The sequence below is a fragment of the Heterodontus francisci genome, chromosome 5 (assembly GCF_036365525.1).
Source record: "Heterodontus francisci isolate sHetFra1 chromosome 5, sHetFra1.hap1, whole genome shotgun sequence".
NCBI lineage: Eukaryota > Metazoa > Chordata > Chondrichthyes > Heterodontiformes > Heterodontidae > Heterodontus > Heterodontus francisci.
Window position 1 is genome coordinate 182,207,494 of NC_090375.1, and position 22,849 is coordinate 182,230,342.

The 22,849-nt window shown below is 41.9% G+C and overlaps 1 protein-coding gene across 2 annotated transcripts in view; it reads left to right on the plus strand.

Annotated features, from left to right (window-relative positions):
* The first annotated feature begins 937 nt into the window (after positions 1-937).
* The window catches only part of LOC137370169 (protein MTSS 1-like), a 261,536-nt gene continuing 239,624 nt past the window's right edge, over positions 938-22,849 (plus strand). The window contains exons 1-2 of one of the 2 annotated variants that reach the window (XM_068032441.1): positions 938-1,762; positions 17,744-17,805. In XM_068032441.1, coding sequence (XP_067888542.1) covers positions 1,691-1,762; positions 17,744-17,805 — 134 coding nt within the window. In that variant the 5' untranslated portion in view covers positions 938-1,690. The remainder of the gene's footprint in view (positions 1,763-17,743; positions 17,806-22,849) is intronic. The other variant, XM_068032442.1, reaches the window with a different exon arrangement.

Sequence of the window (22,849 nt, forward strand, 5' to 3'; positions counted from 1 at the left end):
CGCAGGTCAATAATTTTATTTTCAAACAGCATCGTGAACCTTTCTCATTAAACAGGAGGCGTCAATTGATTTATTTTCCCCCAAAGAATATACATAAAAATGTTCACACACAAAAATGGATATTCAAATCATTAATAATGAAGCCTCTAAATGAACTTGAAGCATTAACGTAATCGTGTGGCATCAGATGACTCCGCAGTATTTACTGTCACTTGAACCCCTTCATTGGATTATTGTCCTGTAATTCAGTTAGAGGCAACCAAAACAAACTGTAGAACACTGATTGTAATAGAATTAAATAAAACAGGAGCATTATTTTTCTCATTTACAATATATAAACTCTGATATTTCAGTAACCTGCTTCATATTATAGTGTCTCATTTCATTGCCCAGTAAGTGCAGGTAATACAAATAGGTTGCAGGCAGAACTGCCGGGACATCCACCAATGGACAGCTGGTTTTCCTCTTTTCCCTTCTTTTATATGACTGTTTGCTTCTTGGAAGCCATCAAATAATAGTGTTTGTTCTGCTTTCCACCACCACCACTGACATTCTTTCAACGCATAGAAATTTAACAAGTCCACCACCAAAAATAAAATCAAGATTATATATATATATATGCATACATAATACACATGCAAGGAGCATTTAAGGCATAGCTCGGTAAACATGTGGGAGAAAGGAATAGAAAGACATGTTGGCGAGGTTAGAATGAAGTTAAGGTGGGCGGAGGTTTGAATTGAGAATAAACACCGCCGTTGGACCGAACACGGTAAATTCTATGCAGTTCAATGCAAATATTTCAACAGTTGATAACATAACGCGCGTTTGGTTTGCGAGCGAATGCGTCGATTCCAGTTGGAGCTCCATCAGTTTTCCCCATGAAAGAGACGCTCAACCTGCACCTGTGCTGCGCCACTCCGGCCCCGCGCGGCGCCCGCTCAACGGTTACTCTGTCGCGCGGACGGAGGCGGGTCATCGTCGTCGCGCGCTCCCGCAGACGCACGCCAACCCGACGGACAAACAGCCCGGGGGAGCGCGCGCCTCACGGAGAGGCCGAGAGCAGCGGCCGCTGTTGACGTCGGCTGACGCGCGAGCGCGCGGGGCCGCTGAAGCCGAGTGCCATTTAATTAGCCGAGCCCGATCGCTCGGGTTGGTTGTGGTTGTTTCTTTATGTAGGGCGCTTTCTTTTATTCCTCCCCGGTTGGTTGGTGGTGGGTGTTTTCTTTTGTCATTTGGTGTTCCGAGCCGCTGCAGAAAGCAGGCTGTCCTTTTTCTCCCTCCCCTTCAGTGTGTTTCTTTTCTTTTTTTTTTACACCCTGCCGCATAATGTCGACATGATCCGTGCAGAGAACAATGGCTATTCTCGGCATTGCGAAAAGAGCAGCGGGTCTCACTTTTCGGGGATAAGCGCTGACTGTAGGGAATAAGATCGCATATTTTTTTTTTACAATCATCCAGCAAGCACTTCAAGTGGAATTGATTTCCATCATCATCACCAGCAATTACCCACCCCCTTCTTTATTCCAGATAGGAAGGTTTTTATATTAATCAGGTGGACGAACGCAACTGTTGGGTAGGTTGTTGGGGAATTGTTTCGCGCTTCTCTTTTGAAGAGCCTGTCAAGATATTTTATCCTCTTCGTTTGTGGAGATCAAGCTCCTTTTTTTTTTGTAACGTTATTCGGAAAATGGAGGCTGTTATAGAGAAGGAATGCAGTGCGCTGGGTGGACTGTTTCAGACCATCATCGGCGACATGAAGGTTAGTGACCTTTTCTAAAGAAAATCCCAATTATCACTGCATGGAATAAATTAAGCAAAAAGTGCTATTTACATTTTTGCAGAAGTTTGTTCTTATTCCGTAATAAGGGGTCGTGGCGCTGGCCAGAATATACAGAAAGTTAATTGTAGAGCATTGGGCTGTTGTGATGGAGACAGCGGCTTGTCCTTTACAGGGTTTCGAGGAACTAAATAAATGTTTTAAATAAAAACTAAGTTAAATAACTATCCCTCTGAATTCGCTGATCTGGTTGTAAATGCTTTTCAACATTAGCCGTTTTGAAGACTAATAATAACCAGTTTGCAAACTGCACCTGTCAGTTTCTAGTAATATAATTATGCGCTATTGGGTTTCCTTGCTACGGTTGGATTTTTGCGTCCACACATCTAGGCAGTTCACGAATTGTTTATTTTTCTTCAAATGTGAGAGCTGTTCGATTTGCAATGAACTTATAAACTACGATTCTGCAAATGAATCTCAAAGTGGTAGAGTTGAGGGATGTGAAATTGTCTCTGCTGAATTGACAAACATTTTTTACATTGTTGTCAGTATTCATATTTAGAAATCTGATACTTCGACTTGCATGAAGTCGGTATTTTAATACAAAGCTTTTGCATATTTTCAGTTAATCTCTTGTAGCCCCTAAATCAAAACTTGTTTTAATTCAAATGGCTTTATGCAGCGTTATTGCCTAAATGATTTTAAACAGGCTGTATGCTTTGTTGAAATCTGCTTGTTAAATGTATGCATTTTTGTAAAATCTGGTTTAACAACTTGCTTTTTGTGACGTTTCTCTCCAATACATGCTTTAAGCTGTTTTAAGTTTTAATCCATTATTATTTCACCCGGGTATGTGTACTTGTATAATTTTCCCATTAACATTGTGTCAGTTCCCATCAAAATGCACCATTAGTCATTGAATCTATACAGATTTTATTGTGACTGATTGAACACCATGTGAATCGTGCAATTTCTTTTGCTGGCTGTTCAAGTGACTAACAAGATTCAACTCCAGTGCAATATAATTAGTTTCACTCTCACACAAACTGTGTAAATTAGCTAATTTCATTTTTTTTGTTTTTTTTTGCTTTCTTCCTTAAAGATATTGACTCCTGTTAGGTTACGTATGTGCTGGTTGACCTCTAGTACATTGCTATCCTTTTGAGCCTAGATCATTCTTTTATTTAGTCACTGGAGGCATCTTGAGCAAGTCCAGTTCAGGGGAGGAGGGGGTGTGGTGGGTGGATGTGTGGGTGCTGGTTGCGCTCTGCTCCCCTAAGCGAGGAGTGCAGAGGCCAATTCTATCACCCCTATTTCTGCCGTAGTTCAGAACAACTAGTAGCACAGAGTGAGAATTTAATCTGGAACCATGTCCATATGGAACAGCTACAAGGCATCTTTAGCATTTGAACCATTAGAAGGACTGCTATCTTTTTAATGTATAGCAAATTCCCAAGTACTTTTTTGTTAAAAATGTAAGCTTTCTTTTGTCAATTTGCTGTCTGCCTCCTCACTTGGTGTTTACTGCTGTTGGATACAGATCCAGAAGGCACTCTTTAACTCTTCATGTGTCAGATATTAAGTGCGAACTGACAATTTCACCAATTGAGACATTGCAACTGCCCCAAATCCTGTCTTCATCTGAAATGCACATTTCAAGAGGAGTCACTGGATAGCAATCAAGTGGGAACCTTGATGGAATTTACTTCCACTTGCTCAGGGATGTTGAGACTCACGGTAGCACCTCTACTATCACCTTCCTCCCCTCACCCCCACCAACCCCCTGACCCCCAGCTCAGATTTAACTTTGTACGATCTGTAAATTGAATCTGCAGCCATCTGAGCATCATTCTGTCAATTTTAATTCAGTACAATTTGAGTTGACAATACTGTTCTGTGAAGCCTTTCTTGGTTGACAAGGTCCTACTCTTGGTTCCTTTGTTTTATGAAACACTGAAGACAAAAAGATGGAAAGGTGTGAAGAATTGAATCTATTTGTACTGCTGCAACACTTGCTTGTGGGCAGATCAAGAAAGGCACCAGCAGATGTGATGTGATTGCAGATTGTCATAGAGTATCAATATGGAGTTTCATGAAGTGGTGCAGTACAAATGTATGCTCATTGTCACCCACAGAATTAATTAGTGCTTCCACATAAATGTTGTCCCTTGAATTGAAATGGAGGAATTTTATTCACTTGGCTCTGCTTTATGAATTTTCTCGCAGTTAGTTTTGAGTGATGGAGATGGAATCCTGGAGTAGTTGGCTGCTGTTATTGCCCTGGGTTAGACTGAATAACATAGGAATGTGAAGATTCTACTGCCAATGATACCACTGTGTTCCTTCTGAAACATTAATTTGTATCTAATACACAAGGACATTGAATAACATAAATATATCTTTCTGTGACGTTCCTTTTTTTAAAATCTACTGGTCTCCAGATCGTATACCAACAGAGAGGGAAACCTTCTTGCTCCCAAACAGCCGTTAATGTCACTGTTAATTCACCAGATAGGGATAAGTCATCTGAGATGAGTGCAGTCAGGATGATTAAATTCACCGCCCCCCCCCCCCTCCCATGCCCATCTAACCAAATTCCAAGATTAGAAGCTTATTTGTGTTGCAGGTAGCAAGCCGGAATCTGCATCCTGATCTGCATGAGCGTTGCACTTCGGAATCCTGCAGAAAGTTAGTTTATTTATAAGCTTTCATTAATACTGTCATTTTTACTTCGATGCAAAGTCATTGTGGATGAGTATCAGCACAAAGATGGCTGTGACTCAGGATGCTAAAGAGCGCAATAAAGCTGTGATGCTGCTTCCAGGAGCATGACTCACACTGGTTTGAATTTGCCGAGAGTGGTGTATCACTCCAGTGTTAATCTGCATTGGCTGCTAATTAAAATTAAAGTATATCTGTGCATGGGTGGTTTGGTGGCATGGTATATTGCTCTCTGCAGTTACTGAGTGGCTGATGGATTCACATATGTGAGATTCTGAAACTTAACAGGAGGTGCTGAATGGATATTGGGTGACTGCACAGCAGGCGAGTGTAATTGGGGCAATAGGGCTGCCACTTGCATACTTTCTCGTAACTAGCTAGGGAGGCCTCAGAACAGGCTGTCTGTTGTTGAGTATCAGAAACTTAGAGAAAATCTCAAGTGGAATTTGGGTAAGCGAGAGATGAAGGCATGTATAGACGCTGCAAGGAGCAGTCTGTTTTGGATTTGGCTTAATTTTGAAGCCTGACCTTTCATTTGTGTTCTGAAGTGAAACTGACTTAAATGGATGCAAAATCAACTCAGATTAAAGGCAAAGAATCATTGCTGAGTTGTGTCGTGCTGTATTTGTTGTAATTTGACTGTGAAGGACTATCATTCCTTGACCTGCAAATAAGGAGAGCAATGACGTCTAAAGTTGACCTGAATTTTAATGGGACTCTATTTGCAAAAGAAACTTTTGAATTGCTTGCAGTTCTTGAGAGCCAAATGGAAGTCTCACTTAAGAATTATGGGAAAAGGTTGTAATAATACAAAAATAGGACTCTAGCTTCAAACTGCATTTCTTTTGAATTGTTGCATCTTCAGTTTTCATTACCTTTCATGGAGTTTTTCTTAGTCAGTGAATTATACTTTTTTGTTTAAAAGTGCAGCTTTCTTTATGCTGCTGTGGGTAAACCAATATAAGAATTATCAGTTACTGTCCAATGTGAAATGTATTGATTTTTTATAAAGTAGTTTGCAAAGTTGCAACATTAATATTCTGCTAAAGTAGCAAGTAATTCATTGACTTTTTTGTTCAAACTGGCACAATATTTCTTGATACTTCAGCTTCACTTAAAAATATATTCCATTCTAATGTCAGAAAGTGAAGATTTAAAGGAGGTTGCAGAATTATATCTACTTAAGATGCCTTTTACTCATTCTACAGCTGTAACTTTGAGAAGTATTCGCTTGTTACAGCATTTCTTTTGAAGTTCTAAATCATAGTAATTCTTATATAAGGTATTGTTTTGGGAGAATTTTGACTCCATCTTTAAGCCCATGGGATGCAATCGTAAAAATGCCTTCACTTAGTGGAATGCTGTTTTGTTTGGCACCTTTATTTTGTTTTCTTCCATTTTAGTTCAACTGTAATTGACGTAAAGAGTTTCACTTGTAAATTGGATAAATACTTGAAGGTGATAAAATTGTATGGCTGTGGAGAAAGAGCAAGGAAGTGGAACCACCTGGAATTGCTCATTGAAGGATTTGGCACAGACTCTAGAGGCTGAATAGCCTCCTTCTATGCTGCTATTCTGTGATTTTTTTATTATTCTTGAAATATATGCCAATCTAATTCAGATCAACTTGTTTGATGTTGCATCTATTACATTCAGGCCACTAAACCAAAAGGAAGACTGGCAGCATGCATATTTTGTCTGTTGTGGGATTATCTTTGCTGCAGAAGTTGTTGAAAATAGCTTGCAAAATCGGAACACAGACGAGTTGAATAGCCTCTGTCAGGTTTGTGGGGAATTCTAGGTCCAAGGCTGAATTCAATAAGTCTGCAACAGACCAACATGCTGTGTCACCACACCTCTCAAGTTGTGTGTTTTGAATCCAGCTTTGATTATTTAACACCCTGTGGGTTTTTTGGATGTGTTATTCAGTTTCAGAGTGAGACTGTTACTGAGCACAATGGGTTGATGAAAATTTCTGTCTCTGGATATGAGAAATTGCTAAAAACAATCTGGTTGCATTGAAGAGTCTCTAATTGACAGACCTGTGACCCATATACTGCTTTGATCCACCCTGATGTTGGGGATCACAAGTCGTGGGAGTCAGTTGCCAGCATTCGCCAGAGCTGGCGGGCAGCCATAAAGACAGGGCTAAATTGTGGCGAGTCGAAGAGACTTAGTAGTTGGCAGGAAAAAAGACAGAGGCACAAGGGGAGAGCCAACTGTGCAACAGCCCCAACAAACAAATTTCTCTGCAGCACCTGTGGAAGAGCCTGTCACTCCAGAATTGGCCTTTATAGCCACTCCAGGCGCTGCTTCACAAACCACTGACCACCTCCAGGCGCGTATCCATTGTCTCTCGAGATAAGGAGGCCCAAAAGAAAAAAGAAGAAAAATGTTGGGGAGTTCCTACAGTGAAAACATAGAAGAATAAAGCTGTAGAAAAGAGCAGCATTTCTAAAAAACCAAAAGGATTTGTCTTCAGTGTGGTGACCTATTTCTGTTACACTCATGTATAGTAAGAACATTCAAATTTCAGTAGTATGCAGAGTTGTTGTTAGGATTTCAGGGAAGTGTTAAGAGCATGTGGAGTTTCTGTGCTATATCCACTGTGAAGACACCAAACAATGCAATTATAGAATATCCCTTATGAAACTTTGGTTATAACCGTCGAGGGAAATTTCAGCAATTGTTGCTTGTCTCTCACTTGACGGTAGTGGTCAGAACAATGTGAGGTGATTAATTCAGTGTATTTCACAACATAGATATTGGTTTAAGCATTAATTCAGTGTATTTCACAACATAGATATTGGTTTTTTAAATCTTCCGCACATAGAGTAGCTTAATAAAGCTTGTTGACAATGTTATTGCAAATTTATATGATGGCAAGAATCATTTTTTCTTGTGATTGGGGAGATGAGTTCACTATTTCTTTGCAAAACAGGCTATTTTAGATCTTGTCTTGTGTAGTGAGACAGGATTAATTAGTAATCTCATTGTAAGGGATCCTCTGATCAGATATGATAGAATTTTACATTGAGTTTGAGAGTGACATACATAAGTTTGAAACTAGAGTCTAAACTTAAATAAAACCTCAACATAGATATGAGGAGTGAGTTGACAAAGGTAGATTGGGAAATTAATTTAAAGTTATGACAGTGGATGAGCAATGGCAAACAGAAATATTTCATAATTCTGAATATGAATGCCATTGAGAAACAAAAAATCAATAGGAAAAGTGATCTATTCATGGCGAACTAAAGAATTTAAGGATAGTATTTGATTAAAAGAGGCTTATAATACTGCCAAGGAGTGTAGTAAGCCTGAGGATTGGAAGAGTTTTAGAAACCAGCAAAGGATGACCAAAAAATTGATCGAGGGAGAAAATAGAATGTGAGTAAATTAGTAAGAAATATAAAAACATGTTATAAGAGCTTCAGCAAGTATGTAAAAAGGAAGAGAATAGCAAAAGTAAATGTAGGTCCTTGACCAGCTAAGGCAGGAGAAATTATAATGGGGTTAAGGAAATGGCAGAGATGTTAAATATTTTGTGTCCCTCTTCATGGGAGGAAACACAAAAAACATTTCAGAAATAATGAGGAACCAGGGGTTTGATGAGAGTGAAGAATAATTAATATTAAAGTAAATTAATATGAGTAAAGAAAAAGTACTTGAGAAATTAAAGGGACCAAAAGCTGACAAATCCTCTGGTCTTGATGGCCTACATCCAAGGGTTCTAAAAGAGGTCGCTGCGGAGATAGTGGATGCATTAGCTTTAATCTTTAAAAAATTGAGTTTGTGGCATGGTCCCAGTGGTTTCAAAGGTAGCAAATATAAAACTGCTACTCCAAGAAGGGAGGGAAAGAAAAAACAGGGAACCACAGGCCAGTTAGTCTGACATCAGATGTCAGGAAGCCCCTGGAATCTATAATTAAGAATATGGTAACAGGGCATTTAGGAAATCATAGTATGGTTAGACAGTAGGTTGATGAAATTTTCTCTCTCTTGATATGAGAAATTGCTAAAAACAATCTTGTTGCATTGAAGGGTCTCTAATTGACAGACCTGTGACCCATATACTGCTTTGATCCACCCTGATATTGGGAAGTTCCTACAGTAAAAACATAGTATAAGAAAGCTGTAGAAAACAGCAGCATGTCTAAACAACCAAAACGGTTTGTCTTCAGTGTGATAACCTATTTCTGTTAGACCTATGAAAGTCAAATTGTGTTTCACAAATCTTGAGGATGTAAGTAGCAGGGTAGATAAAGGGGAACCAGTGGATGCGATATATTTGGACTTTCAAAAGATGTTTGATAATGTGGTGCATGAAAGCTTGTTGCACAAGATAAGGGCTTGTGGTACGTTAGCCTTTATTGAAAGGGGATTGGAGTACAAAAGTAAAGAATGATAGGGAATATGGGATTAATGTAGGAGGGGATGTGGTAGGGAATATGGGACTAATGTAGGATTAGTATAAATGGGTGGTTGATGGTCAGCACAGACTCGGGCCGAAGGGCCTGTTTCAGTGCTGTATGACTCTATGATGATAAGTCTTGCTGTAATTGCACAGGGTTTTGGTGAGACAACAACTGGTTTACTGCGTATAGTTTTGGTCTCCATATCTTAGGAAGGATGTATACTTGCCTCGGAGGGAGTGCAACGCAAGTTTGCTAGATTGATTCCTGAGATGAGAGGGTTGTCCTATGAGGGGGATTAAGTAGAATGGACCTATACTCCTTTGGAGCTTCGAAGAATGAGATGTGATCTCAATGAAATGTATAAGATTCTGAGAGGGCTTGGCTGTAGATACTGAGAGGCTGTTTTCCTGGCTGGAGTTTCTCTAACTAGGACTGAGATGAGAAATTTCTTCGCTCAAAGGGGTCATAGGGTCATTTATGGCAGAGAAGGAGGCCATTCAGCCCATCAACACCATGCCAGCTCTCCACGGAGCTATCCAGTCAGTCCCACTCCCCTGCTCAATCCCCGTAGCCCTGCAGGTCTATTTCTCTCAAGTGGCCATCCAACCTCATCTTGAAGTTATTAATTGTCTCTGCTTCCACCACCCTCGTGGGTAGCCAGGTCCATGTCATTACCACCCACTGCATTAAAAAAAAGTGTTTCCTCCTATTTCCCCTGCATTTTTTGCCTGATTTTCAATCTGTGCTCCCTAGTCCTTGTACCATTAGTTAATGGGAGCAGGTTTTTCTTGTCTAATTTATCTAAGGCTGTCATAATCTTGTACACTTCTATTAAATCTCCCCTCAATCTCCTTTGTTCTAAGGAGAACAAACCCAGACTTTCCAACTTAACCTTGTATCTAAAATCCCCATCCCTGGAACCATTCTGGTAAATCTCCTCTGCGCCCTCTCAAGGACCCTCACATCCTTCCTGAAATATGGTGACCAGAACTGGACACAATACTCCAGTTGGGGCCTAACCAGAGCTTTATAAAGGTTCAGCATAACTTCCCTGTTTTTGTACTCAATGGTTGTGAATCTTTGGAATTCTCTACCCCAGAAGGCTGCTGATGCTCAGTCATGGAGTATATTCAAGGCTGAAATCGATAGATTTTTGGACTCTTAAGAGAATTGAGGGAAATGAGGATTAGGTGGGAAAGTAGGGTTGAGGTTGAAGAGCAACCATGATCTTACTGAGTGGAGGAGCAGGCTCGATGGGCCATATGGTCTGCTTCTGCTGCTATTTCTTATGTTCTTGGATCTCTGAAGTAAAAGTATAAAGGAGTAATACCCTTAAATACTTCTGACATCCATTGTGTTGCGACTGTGTTACAGAATGCAGGAATATGTCAGGAATTCCTGAAGCAGTCAGTTCTTAAACTTGGGTGTGGTATCAAGTGGTGTTGAACAGAGGCCAGACGGTTCCTTCTTGGTGATCTTGACAAAGGAAGAAAAATTGTGGATAAATTACCACTGGAGTGATTCCTTAAGAACAGGAATAGGTCATTCAGCCCCTCAAACCTGTTATACCATTGAGTTAGATCATGACTAATCTGCACCTTGGCTCCATTTTACCTGCCTTTGCTCCATATTTCTTGATATCCTTACCTAACAAAAATCTGTCAATCTCCCTAAGATCAAACTTCTGTTTTACATTATATCCATAACGGGTTTCCTATTTCAAAGGAGAGCAAAGGTTTCTTGGCAGCATCTTTGTTGCTGTGGTAACTGAGGTGCTAGGATACCAGTATGATGAGTTTTATGCTGCCTAAGTGCTTTAATATGGAGAAAAATGATGGTATGAAATAGAGGGCTGCGTATTGTTTCCCTGCCATTTTTAATACTGCTAAGGTAACACTGCCATCTTTTTGAGCCCTTGTGCTTGAATTTAGTATCAAATGAGCAGTTGAGTTCTGCTTAAATCTGGTATTAAGAATTAAGTATAATTGTGAGCTTGCAAACCTCACATTGAGTGTAGCATCCCATAAAGAAATCCTACACATTCAATCCACTGTGCAATGACTGTACTAATGCACTAGATTAAAATGTGCATTAACGACTATTATGAACAATGAAACTTATTAAGCCTCAGTGTAGCAAAAATGCTGTATAGCATCAGTGGTGAATGCTGATCTGCACGTTACAAAAGTAGGCATGTTTTATGGTGATTTTGCTTCTAATGGGTATATCTGGTATCTGCCATCCACCTACTGACAACTTAAATGACTGCTTGTTGGGCGTTTAATAACTAACCAGTGAATACAGCCTACCCTTCTGAATTAAAAGTTGCTTAATTCAAATTATCTAATCAATTACATTTTTAACACGACATTGTCACTTTCTGTTCATATTGCTAAGCTCAAATTTTTGGATAATTTTTTTATGAATAGGAAACATGTTTGAATAATCAGGAAAAGACTGAGATTCTTCGGGGATTGGGGCAAAAGAGCTTAGTGGGCCTTCTTTGGAATCTAGTTGATTCAAGAAGAATGTCCAACAGTGAAAGATTGAAACTGAGTGAACCCTTTGAGAGAAATTTGGTAATCTATACTCGAACCAGGCTTCAGTACGCCAGAACAGTTATTCAGTGGAAGCTGGAGGGGTTGACCTGTCATTTGGGACTGGGATACTTCCCACCTAGCTCCTGGTAATTCTGCAAACTAAGCACCAGCTAACTCGACAAACTAGTATCCAATGTACCCAGCTTGGCAACTGGTTGGGAATTTGCTAGTGCTCTGTATTGGTAAAACTTGGTTAAACGCCCTTGTCCACATTGCTTAGCCTTGGTTCCTGCCAGCCTGTACCTAAGTACTCTTGGCTTGATTAATGGAAGTGTGTTCCTGCAGGTGGAGAATGTTTACTATCTCTCGATTTCTCAGTAGTTTGTTTTGAAGACTCTCTTGAACATTGTGTTAGACTTGTGTATATAAATGGAACATGGGGTCTAACCAGAACTTTATACAACTGAGACATAAGTTCAACTGCCTTGTATTTCAGCCCTTGAGAATAAAGGCCAACATTCCATTTGCCTTTTTATATTACCTGCCCATTAGCTTGTAGTGATTTCTGTACATGGACCCCTAAAGCTCTCTGCTCCTCCACAGTTCCTAGACTTGTAAAAACTAAAACTAGACTATAGGCAGAAAGCAACGCGAGTGGATTAATCAAGGAGTGTTGCAACAGAAGTAGACCGTTTAGCTCCTTGAGCTTGTTCTGCCATTCAATTAAATCATGCCCGATGTATATCTTAACTCCATTTACCTGCCTTGGTTCTGTACTCCATAATATACTTACCAAACACAAAATATATCAGTCTCAATTTTGAAATTTTCAATTGACTTAGCTTTTTGTGGGAGAGTTCCAGATTTCTACTACTTTTTATTAAGAACTGCTTCCTGATCTTAAGGTTATGCCCCCTTGTTAAGAACTTCTGCAGCAGAGGACATAGTTTCTCTGTTTTTACCCTATCAAATCCTTTAATCATCTCAACACCCCAATTACATCACTCCATAATCTTTTCTCCTCAAGGGAATGCAATCTTGGGAATGCAACCTGTCCTAATAATTTAACCCTTTTAGTGCTGGTACTCTGGTGAATTTGTTCTGATTCCCCTCCAAGACCAGTATATCTTTCCTGAGGTGCAGTGCCCAGGACTGAACTCAGTACTCCAAATGGGATCTAACTAGAGATTTATTTCCTTCAACATCCAACCCTTTGTATTCCAGCCCCCTTGAGATTAATGGTGAATATTCCATGAGCCTTTTTAATTATTTTTTTCTACCTGTCCACTAATATGTAGTCATTACATGGGCCCCTAAAGTTCTCTTATCCTCCACAGTTTCAAGCTTTTTAATCAAAACATTGAGGAATTGACGTTTTAAATAAAAGTGGAACTGCTTATGTGAACACACGATGTATGACGCAGGATGCTGTCTAGCAGATTAGTGTAATTGGTCAATCTGTTGATGCATTTGTTGCCAGGACCCAGTGCTAATTCAGGATCGTGGGTATAGTAAGGACATTGCATTAAAATGACTGCCATACCAGTATTGAAGATCTGTTCATTGCATAGCAACAATAATAACCATCTCTAAATCCCAAAAAAACAAGATTCTGCATGTCCAATAAGAAATACAGTTTTAATTAAGGATCACTGATTATTGTTAAAATTTCCAGTTTATTTCTGTTGTTTCATTTTTGTGTTGCAAGGACAGGCTTTCTTTCACTCCTTCACCCCTCCACCCCAGGTCCTACCAAAAAGTGGGAGAAATTGTGCTTATTTTGTGCTCGTGAGAGGATAGATGATGTTGATGAAGAACACACATTTACACTAGGTATCGAAAGTGTACTGAATACTCCCAGGTCAGGAATTATACAGGCCAAATCTGCTTAGTGAAAAAATGTATTATAACACCAAAATAAAAGCAAAATACTGCGGATGCTGGAAATCTGAAACAAAAACAAGAAATGCTGGATTCACTCAGCAGGTCTGGCAGCATCTGTGGAAAGAGAAGCAGAGTTAACGTTTCGGGTCAGTGACCCTTCTTCGGAACTGACAAATATTAGAAAAGTCACAGATTATAAACAAGTGAGGTGGGGGTTGGGCAAGAGATAACAAAGGAGAAGGTGCAGATTGGACCAGGCCACATAGCTGACCAAAAGGTCACGGAGCAAAGGCAAACAATATGTTAATGGTGTTTTGAAAGACAAAGCATTAGTACAGATTAGGTGTGAATATACTGAATATAGAACATCAGCAAGTGCAAACCTGAAGAAAAACAACCTGAAAAAAACAGTGGGTAAGCAAACTGAACAAATTAAGATGAAATGAAATAAATGCAAAAAATGTAAAAAGGAATGCAAAAAAAAGGAAGACAAAATAACTAAAAATGACTAAAAATGAAAGTAAAGTGGGGGGCTGTCATGCTCTGAAATTATTGAACTCAATGTTCAGTCCGGCAGGCTGTAGTGTGCCTAATCGGTAGATGAGATGCTGTTCCTCGAGCTTGCGTTGATGTTCACTGGAACACTGCAGCAATCCCAGGACAGAGATGTGAGCATGAGAGCAGGGGGGAGTGTTGAAATGACAAGCAACCGGAAGCTCAGGGTCCTGCTTGCGGACTGAGCGGAGATGTTCCGCAAAGCGGTCACCCAGTCTGCGCTTGGTCTCCCCAATGTAGAGGAGACCACACTGTGAGCAGCGAATACAGTATACTACATTGAAAGAAGTACAAGTAAATTGCTGCTTCACCTGAAAGGAGTGTTTGGGGCCTGGGATACTGAGGAGAGAGGAGGTAAATGGGCAGGTATTACACCTCCTGCGATTGCAAGGGAAGGTGCCCTGGGACGGGGACGAGGTGGTGGGGGTAATGGAGGAGTGGACCAGGGTGTCGCGGAGGGAACGATCCCTTCGGAATGCTGACAGGGGAAGGGAGGGGAAGATGCGACTGGTAGTGGCATCACGCTGGAGGTGGCGAAAATGGCGGAGGATGATCCTTTGGATATGGAGGCTGGTGGGATGAAAAGTGAGGACAAGGGGAACCCTGTCACGGTTCTGGGAGGGAGGGGAAGGGGTGAGGGTAGAGGTGCGGGGAATGGGTCGGACACGGTTGAGGGCCCTGTCAACCACAGTGGGGGGAAATCCTCGGTTGAGGAAAAAGGAGGTCATATCAGAAGCACCGTCATGGAAGGTAGCATCATCAGAGCAGATGCGTCGGAGACGGAGAAACTGGGAGAATGGAATGGAGTCCTTACAGGAGGTAGGGTGTGAAGAAGTGTAGTCGAGGTAGCTGTGGGAGTCAGTGGGCTTATAATGGATATTGGTAGACAACCTATCCCCAGAGATGGAGACAGAGAAGTCGAGGAAGGGAAGGGAAGTGTCAGAGATGGACCATGTAAAGGTGAGAGAAGGGTGGAAATTGGAAGCAAAGTTGATAAAGTTTTCTAGTTCGGGGCGGGAGCAGGAAACGGCACCGATACAGTCATCAATGTACCGGAAAAAGAGTTGGGGGAGGGGGCCTGAGTAGGACTGGAACAAAGAATGCTCGACATATCCCACAAAAAGACAGGCATAACTAGGACCCATGCGGGTACCCATAGCGACACCTTTTACTTGAAGGAAGTGCGTGGAGTTGAAGGAGAAGTTGTTCAATGTGAGAACAAGTTCAGCCAGGCGGAGGAGGGTGGTGGTGGATGGGGACTGGTTGGGCCTCTGTTCCAGGAAGAAGCGGAGAGCCCTCAAACCATCCTGGTGGGGGATGGAGGTGTAGAGCGATTGGACGTCCATAGTGAAGAGGAGGCGGCTGGGACCAGGAAACTGGAAATTGTCAAAATGACGTAGGGCGTCAGAAGAGTCACGGATGTAGGTGGGAAGAGACTGGACCAGCGGAGAAAAGATAGAGTCTAGATAGGAAGAAATAAGTTCAGTTGGGCAGCCTGCTCCTGCCCAACTGAACTTATTTCTTCCTATCTAGACTCTATCTTTTCTCCGCTGGTCCAGTCTCTTCCCACCTACATCCGTGACTCTTCTGACGCCCTACGTCATTTTGACAATTTCCAGTTTCCTGGTCCCAGCCGCCTCCTCTTCACTATGGACGTCCAATCGCTCTACACCTCCATCCCCCACCAGGATGGTTTGAGGGCTCTCCGCTTCTTCCTGGAACAGAGGCCCAACCAGTCCCCATCCACCACCACCCTCCTCCGCCTGGCTGAACTTGTTCTCACATTGAACAACTTCTCCTTCAACTCCACGCACTTCCTTCAAGTAAAAGGTGTCGCTATGGGTACCCGCATGGGTCCTAGTTATGCCTGTCTTTTTGTGGGATATGTCGAGCATTCTTTGTTCCAGTCCTACTCAGGCCCCCTCCCCCAACTCTTTTTCCGGTACATTGATGACTGTATCGGTGCCGTTTCCTGCTCCCGCCCCGAACTAGAAAACTTTATCAACTTTGCTTCCAATTTCCACCCTTCTCTCACCTTTACATGGTCCATCTCTGACACTTCCCTTCCCTTCCTCGACTTCTCTGTCTCCATCTCTGGGGATAGGTTGTCTACCAATATCCATTATAAGCCCACTGACTCCCACAGCTACCTCGACTACACTTCTTCACACCCTACCTCCTGTAAGGACTCCATTCCATTCTCCCAGTTTCTCCGTCTCCGACGCATCTGCTCTGATGATGCTACCTTCCATGACGGTGCTTCTGATATGACCTCCTTTTTCCTCAACCGAGGATTTCCCCCCACTGTGGTTGACAGGGCCCTCAACCGTGTCCGACCCATTCCCCGCACCTCTACCCTCACCCCTTCCCCTCCCTCCCAGAACCGTGACAGGGTTCCCCTTGTCCTCACTTTTCATCCCACCAGCCTCCATATCCAAAGGATCATCCTCCGCCATTTTCGCCACCTCCAGCGTGATGCCACTACCAGTCGCATCTTCCCCTCCCTTCCCCTGTCAGCATTCCGAAGGGATCGTTCCCTCCGCGACACCCTGGTCCACTCCTCCATTACCCCCACCACCTCGTCCCCGTCCCAGGGCACCTTCCCTTGCAATCGCAGGAGGTGTAATACCTGCCCATTTACCTCCTCTCTCCTCAGTATCCCAGGCCCCAAACACTCCTTTCAGGTGAAGCAGCAATTTACTTGTACTTCTTTCAATGTAGTATACTGTATTCGCTGCTCACAGTGTGGTCTCCTCTACATTGGGGAGACCAAGCGCAGACTGGGTGACCGCTTTGCGGAACATCTCCGCTCAGTCCGCAAGCAGGACCCTGAGCTTCCGGTTGCTTGTCATTTCAACACTCCCCCCTGCTCTCATGCTCACATCTCTGTCCTGGGATTGCTGCAGTGTTCCAGTGAACATCAACGCAAGCTCGAGGAACAGCATCTCATCTACCGATTAGGCACACTACAGCCTGCCGGACTGAACATTGAGTTCAATAATTTCAGAGCATGACAGCCCCCCACTTTACTTTCATTTTTAGTCATTTTTAGTTATTTTGTCTTCCTTTTTTTTGCATTCCTTTTTACATTTTTTGCATTTATTTCATTTCATCTTAATTTGTTCAGTTTGCTTACCCACTGTTTTTTTCAGGTTGTTTTTCTTCAGGTTTGCACTTGCTGATGTTCTATATTCAGTATATTCACACCTAATCTGTACTAATGCTTTGTCTTTCAAAACACCATTAACATATTGTTTGCCTTTGCTCCGTGACCTTTTGGTCAGCTATGTGGCCTGGTCCAATCTGCACCTTCTCCTTTGTTATCTCTTGCCCAACCCCCACCTCACTTGTTTATAATCTGTGACTTTTCTAATATTTGTCAGTTCCGAAGAAGGGTCACTGACCCGAAACGTTAACTCTGCTTCTCTTTCCACAGATGCTGCCAGACCTGCTGAGTGAATCCAGCATTTCTTGTTTTTGTTGTATTATAACACCAATCTTGTCTTCAGTTAGCATTGTTACACAATAAATCAGTTGGTGCACATGCTTTTGGAGGGAAAGCAAAATGGTTGATTTAGTGATCAGGACAGACTTTTTCTTGGGCCTCAGGCAGGCTGACCTCTTTTTGGCTAATGTTTTACCTTGCACTTCCCTTGACGCTTGCTTAATTTCTAGGTCAAGGTAATCTGACAGCACGAAAAGCACATCTAGGTGGAAGATATAGAAAAATCATCAACCTGATGCGTCATGTGTGGCAGAAGAATACTTCATTGGTTAAATGTGACATTAAAATTAGCAGGTATTATAAAATGCTGTGCTTTACAGTGTTTTCTTTTTTTCCATAGGGGAGTTACCCAATCTGGGAAGATTTTATTAACAAAGCGGGTAAGCTGCAGTCCCAACTCAGGTAAGTTGACATATTTTTTTAAAAACTCTTCCTGTTTCTGTACGAATTTTTAAGATTAGTAGCTTGAAGGTAATGCTTCAACTTTGAATTAAAAGACATTTGAGGGAGGGGAAAAAGGAAAACTCGTACTATAAAATGTAGAAAAAAAGCTATTCATAGTCTAAATGTTACTGGGATATCCTCGAAGGGCTTCATATTGTCAGGATGATAGCAAAGGTCAGGAACTTTGAACTTGTAGCAAAGGATTGCATTGGGATTTGGAACTGGTCTGGCCCAACTCTGCAGCATGTGAATGATGATCAGAAAGGTTAAAGGGGCAAACTGTAGCCAAGAAGGCAGATAGTTTTTTCCCTTAAAATTTCAGTGTACCACGGAAAATGGATTAAAATCATAATTGCAACAAGTCCCATGGCAAAAAATTTGACGGTATTATAGTAGGTTAATAAAGGAAGAAATGCTCTAAATGTTGTTGGGTTTTTTAAAGTCTTATTTCTGATCTAACTGAATTAAAGGGACAGTGACTGATTTCTTTAAAAAAAAATTTTAACAACATGAAATTAAGATTTACATGTGTCAAAATCTGCCAATTTATTTAAGTAGTGATGGAGTGATGCAAAACTAAAATAAAATTAGTTCCATTGATTTGGTTTACTCAGTATTGTTTAATATCAGTTCTTTTTTTAAAAAAGAAGTTAAAACCGAAGGCTTGATTGAAGACAGTCATGGTTTGACATTCTGTCCATTCACTTGCGTTACCAATGTTTTGCATAGAGTACTGGAGTCATTTATGGCACAGGAGGAGGCCATTCAGCCTATGCTGTCAGTTCCACTCCTTGGCTTGAACCCCATAACCCTGCAAGTCTATTTCTCTTAAGTGGCCATCCAACTTCCTCTAGAAGTCAGTGATTGTCTCCACTTCCTCCACCGTTGTGGGCATCCAGATCATTACCATCTGCTGCCTTATAAAAAAAAAAGTGCTTCTTCATATTCCCCCTGCATCTTTTGCCCAAAACCTTCCATCTGTGTCTGCCAGTCCTTGTACCATTTGTTATTGGGAACAGCTTTTCCTTGTCTAACTTATCTAACCCTGTCATAATCTTGTACACTTCTATTAAATCTCCCCTCAATCTCTGTTGTTCTCAGGAGAACAAACCCAGCTTTTTCAACTTAACCTTGTAACTAAAATCCTGCATCCTTAGAATCATTCTGGTAAATCTCCTCTGCACCCTCTCAAGGATCGTCACATCCTTCCTGAAGTGTGGTGACCAGAACTGGATGCAATACTCCAGTTGGGGCCTAACCAGAGCTTTATAAAAGTCAGCAAAACTTCCCTGCTTTTGTACTCAATGCCTCTATTTATGAATCCTAAGATGCAATATGCTTCACTAACCACTCTCAATATGTCCTGCCACCTTCAGGTTCGATGCCCATGCATCCCCAGGTTCGTCTGTTCCTGCACACTCTTCAGAACTGTGCCATTAAGTATATATTGCCTCTCCACTCTTTCTGCCAAAATGAATCACCTCACATTTGTCAGTATTAAATTGCATCTGCCACCTCTTTGCCCATTCTGCTAGCCTATCTATGTCCTGTTGTAGGCGGTTCATATTATCTTCATTGTTTGTCACACCTCCATGTTTGGTGTTGTCAGCAAATTTTGAGATTCTACTCTGTACTCCAAGATCCAGGTCATTTGTGTATATATCGAAAAAGCAGTGGTCCCAGCACTGACCCTTGGGGAACATTACTGTCTAACATCCTCCAGTCTGAAAAGCAACCATTTACTATGACTTGCTGTTTTCTGTCCATAAGCCAATTTTTTTTATCCAATTTGACACTGACCCTCCTATTCCATGAGCTTCAATTTTATTAACCAGCCTTATATGTGGTGCCTCATCAAATGCTTTCTTAAAATCCATATGAAAAACATCCACTGCATTCCTTTCATCAACCTTCTCTGCTACTTCATCAAAAAAATTCAATTAGATTTGTCAAGCATGATCTGCCTTTTAGCAATCTGTGCTGGCTATCCTTAATTATCTAGAACCTCTCTGAGTGTCCATTGATATTTTAGACACAGACGTAGAGAGATACAGCACTGAAACAGGCCCTTCGGCCCACCGAGTCTGTGCCGACCAACAACCACCCATTTATACTAATCCTACATTAATCCCATATTCCCTACCACATCCCCACCATTCTCCTACCACCTACCTACATTAGGGGCAATTTACAATGGCCAATTTACCTATCAACCTGCAAGTCTTTGGCTGTGGGAGGAAACCGGAGCACCCAGCGGAAATCCACGTGGTCACAGGGAGAACTTGCAAACTCCACACAGGCAGTACCCAGAACCGAGCCTGGGTTGCTGGAGCTGTGAGGCTGCGGTGCTAACCACTGCGCCACTGTGTCACCCTGATTTTCCCTGATTATAACTTCTAAAACCTTAGACATCATTGATGTTAAACTAACAGGCTTGTAGTTGCTAGGACTGTCCTTACACCCTTTCTTGAATAAGGGTTTCAAATTTGCCACTCTAATTCTCTGGAGCCTCCCCCGTATCCAGGCAAGATTATGGCAAGCCCTCCCGCTATCTCCATCCCCACATCCCCATCTGGATCAGATGACTTATCTCCCCTAAGCATAGCCAATCTTTTTAGTACCTCCCCCTCTCAATTTTTATCGTATCCATTGCCTTAACCTTTTCTACTTCTACTGATATTTTGTCAGCTTCCACTTCCTTAGTGAGCACTGACGCAAAGTACTCATGAAGTATGTTAGCCTTGCCCTGCGACTCTAAGCACCCGCTCAGTCCCAAATAGGCCCCAATCCTCCTCTAACGACTCGCTTACTATTTACATGCGGATGAATATCTTCCAGTTCCCTTTTATGTTGACTGCCATTCTATTTTCATATTCTCTCTTTGCCGGTCTTATTTTCCTCTTCACCTCCCCTCTCAACCTATTGTATATGGTCTGGTTCTCACCTGATGAGTTCACCTGACATGCATCATCCACCCTCTTTTTTTGTTTCATCATCATCTCTATCTCCGCGTCAACCAAGGAGCCCTGTTCTTGGTTCCCTACCTTTCACCCTTATTGCAATGTTCCTCGCCTATACCTTGAAGCATCTCTTCCTTAAAGATAACTAATTGTTCCGATATAGCTCTTCCGGCCAGTCTTTGGTTCCATTCTACCCTGTCTAGATCCCTTCTCATCACATTGAAATTAGCCCTCTTCCAATCTAGACATTCTACCTTATTTTGTTCCTTGCTTTTCTGCATTACTAGTCTAAACCTTATGAAACGATGATCACTCTTACTGAAGTGCTCCCCCACAGATACTTGGTCCACTTGGCCCACCTCATTTCCCAGCACCAGATCCAGCAATGCCTCTTTTCTAGTTGGTCTGAGAACATACTGATCAAGGGAGTTCTCCTGGATACATTTTGGAAATTCCTCCCCCCTCCTTATCCTTTACTCTAAAATTATCCCAATCAATATTTGGGTAATTGAAGTCCCCCAATATCACCACTCTATAGTTCACGCACATCTCTGTGATTTCCCTGCAGATTTGCTTCTCTATCTCTCTCTCTCACTGTTTAGAGGTCTATAGAATACCCCTGGGTAGTGTGATCACACCGTTTTTGCTCCTCAACTCTGATCAAATGGATTCTGTCCTTGACCCTTCAAAGACATCCTCCTTTTAGAAACATAGAAAAATAGGAGCAGGAGTAGGCCATTCGGCCCTTCACACCGCTCCACCATTCAATACGATCATGGCTGATCATTCAAACTCGCTTTCTCCCTGTATCCCTTGATCCCTTGAGCCCTAAGAACTATATCTAACTCTTTGTTGAATATATTTAATGATTTGGCCTCAACTGCTTTCTGTGGTAGAGAATTTCACAGGTTCACCACTCTCTGGGTGAAGAAATTCCTCCTCATCTCAGTTCTAAATGGCTTACCCCTTATCCTTAGACTGTGACCCCTGATCCTGGACTCACCCGCCATCGGGAACTTCCTTCCTGTATCTAATCTGTCCTGTCCTGTTAGAATTTTGTAGGTTTCAATGAGATCCCCTCATTCTTCTAAACACTAGCGAATACAAGCCTAATCGACCCAATCTCTCTTCATACATCAGTCCTGCCATCCCAGGAATCAGTCTGGTGAACCTTCACTGCACTCCTTCCATAGCAAGAACATCCGTCCTCAGATAAGGAGACCAAAACTGCACACAATGCTCCAGATGTGGTCCCACCAAGGCCTTGTATAATTGCAGCAAGACATCCTTGCTCCTATACTCGAATCCTCTTGCTATGAAGGCCAACATACCATTTGCCTTCTCAACTGCCTGCTGCACCTGCATGCTTACTTGCAGCGACTGGTGCACAAGGCCACCCAGGTCTCACTGTATCTCCCCCTGTCCCAATCTATTGCCATTCAGATAATCTGCCTTTCTGTTTTTGCCACCAAAGTGGATAACCTCACATTTATCCACATTATACTGCGTCTGCCGTGTATTTGCCCACTCGCTCAACCTGTCCAAATCACAGTGGAGCTTCTCTGCAACCTCCTCACAGCTCACCCTCCTACCCAGCTTTGTGTCGTCTGCAAACTTGGATATATTACATTTAATTCCCTCATCTATATCATTAATATATATTGTGAATAGCTGGGGTCCTAGCACTGATCCCTGCGGTACCACACTAGTCACTGCCTGCCACTTGGAAAAAGACCTGTTTATTTCTACTTTGTTTCCTGTCTGCCAACCAGTTCTCTCTCTATCCATGTCAGTACTTTACCCCCAATTCCATATGCTTTAATTTTGCATGCTAATCTCTTATGTGGGACCTTATTGTAAGCCTTCTGAAAGTCCAAATACACCACATCCACTGGTTCTTCCTTATCTATTCTACGAGTTACATCCTCAAAAAATTCCAGTAGATTTGTCAAGCATGATTTCCCTTTCGTAAATCCATGTTGACTTTGTCCGATCCTGTCATTGTTTTCCAAGTGCTCTGCAATTACATCTTTTATAATGGA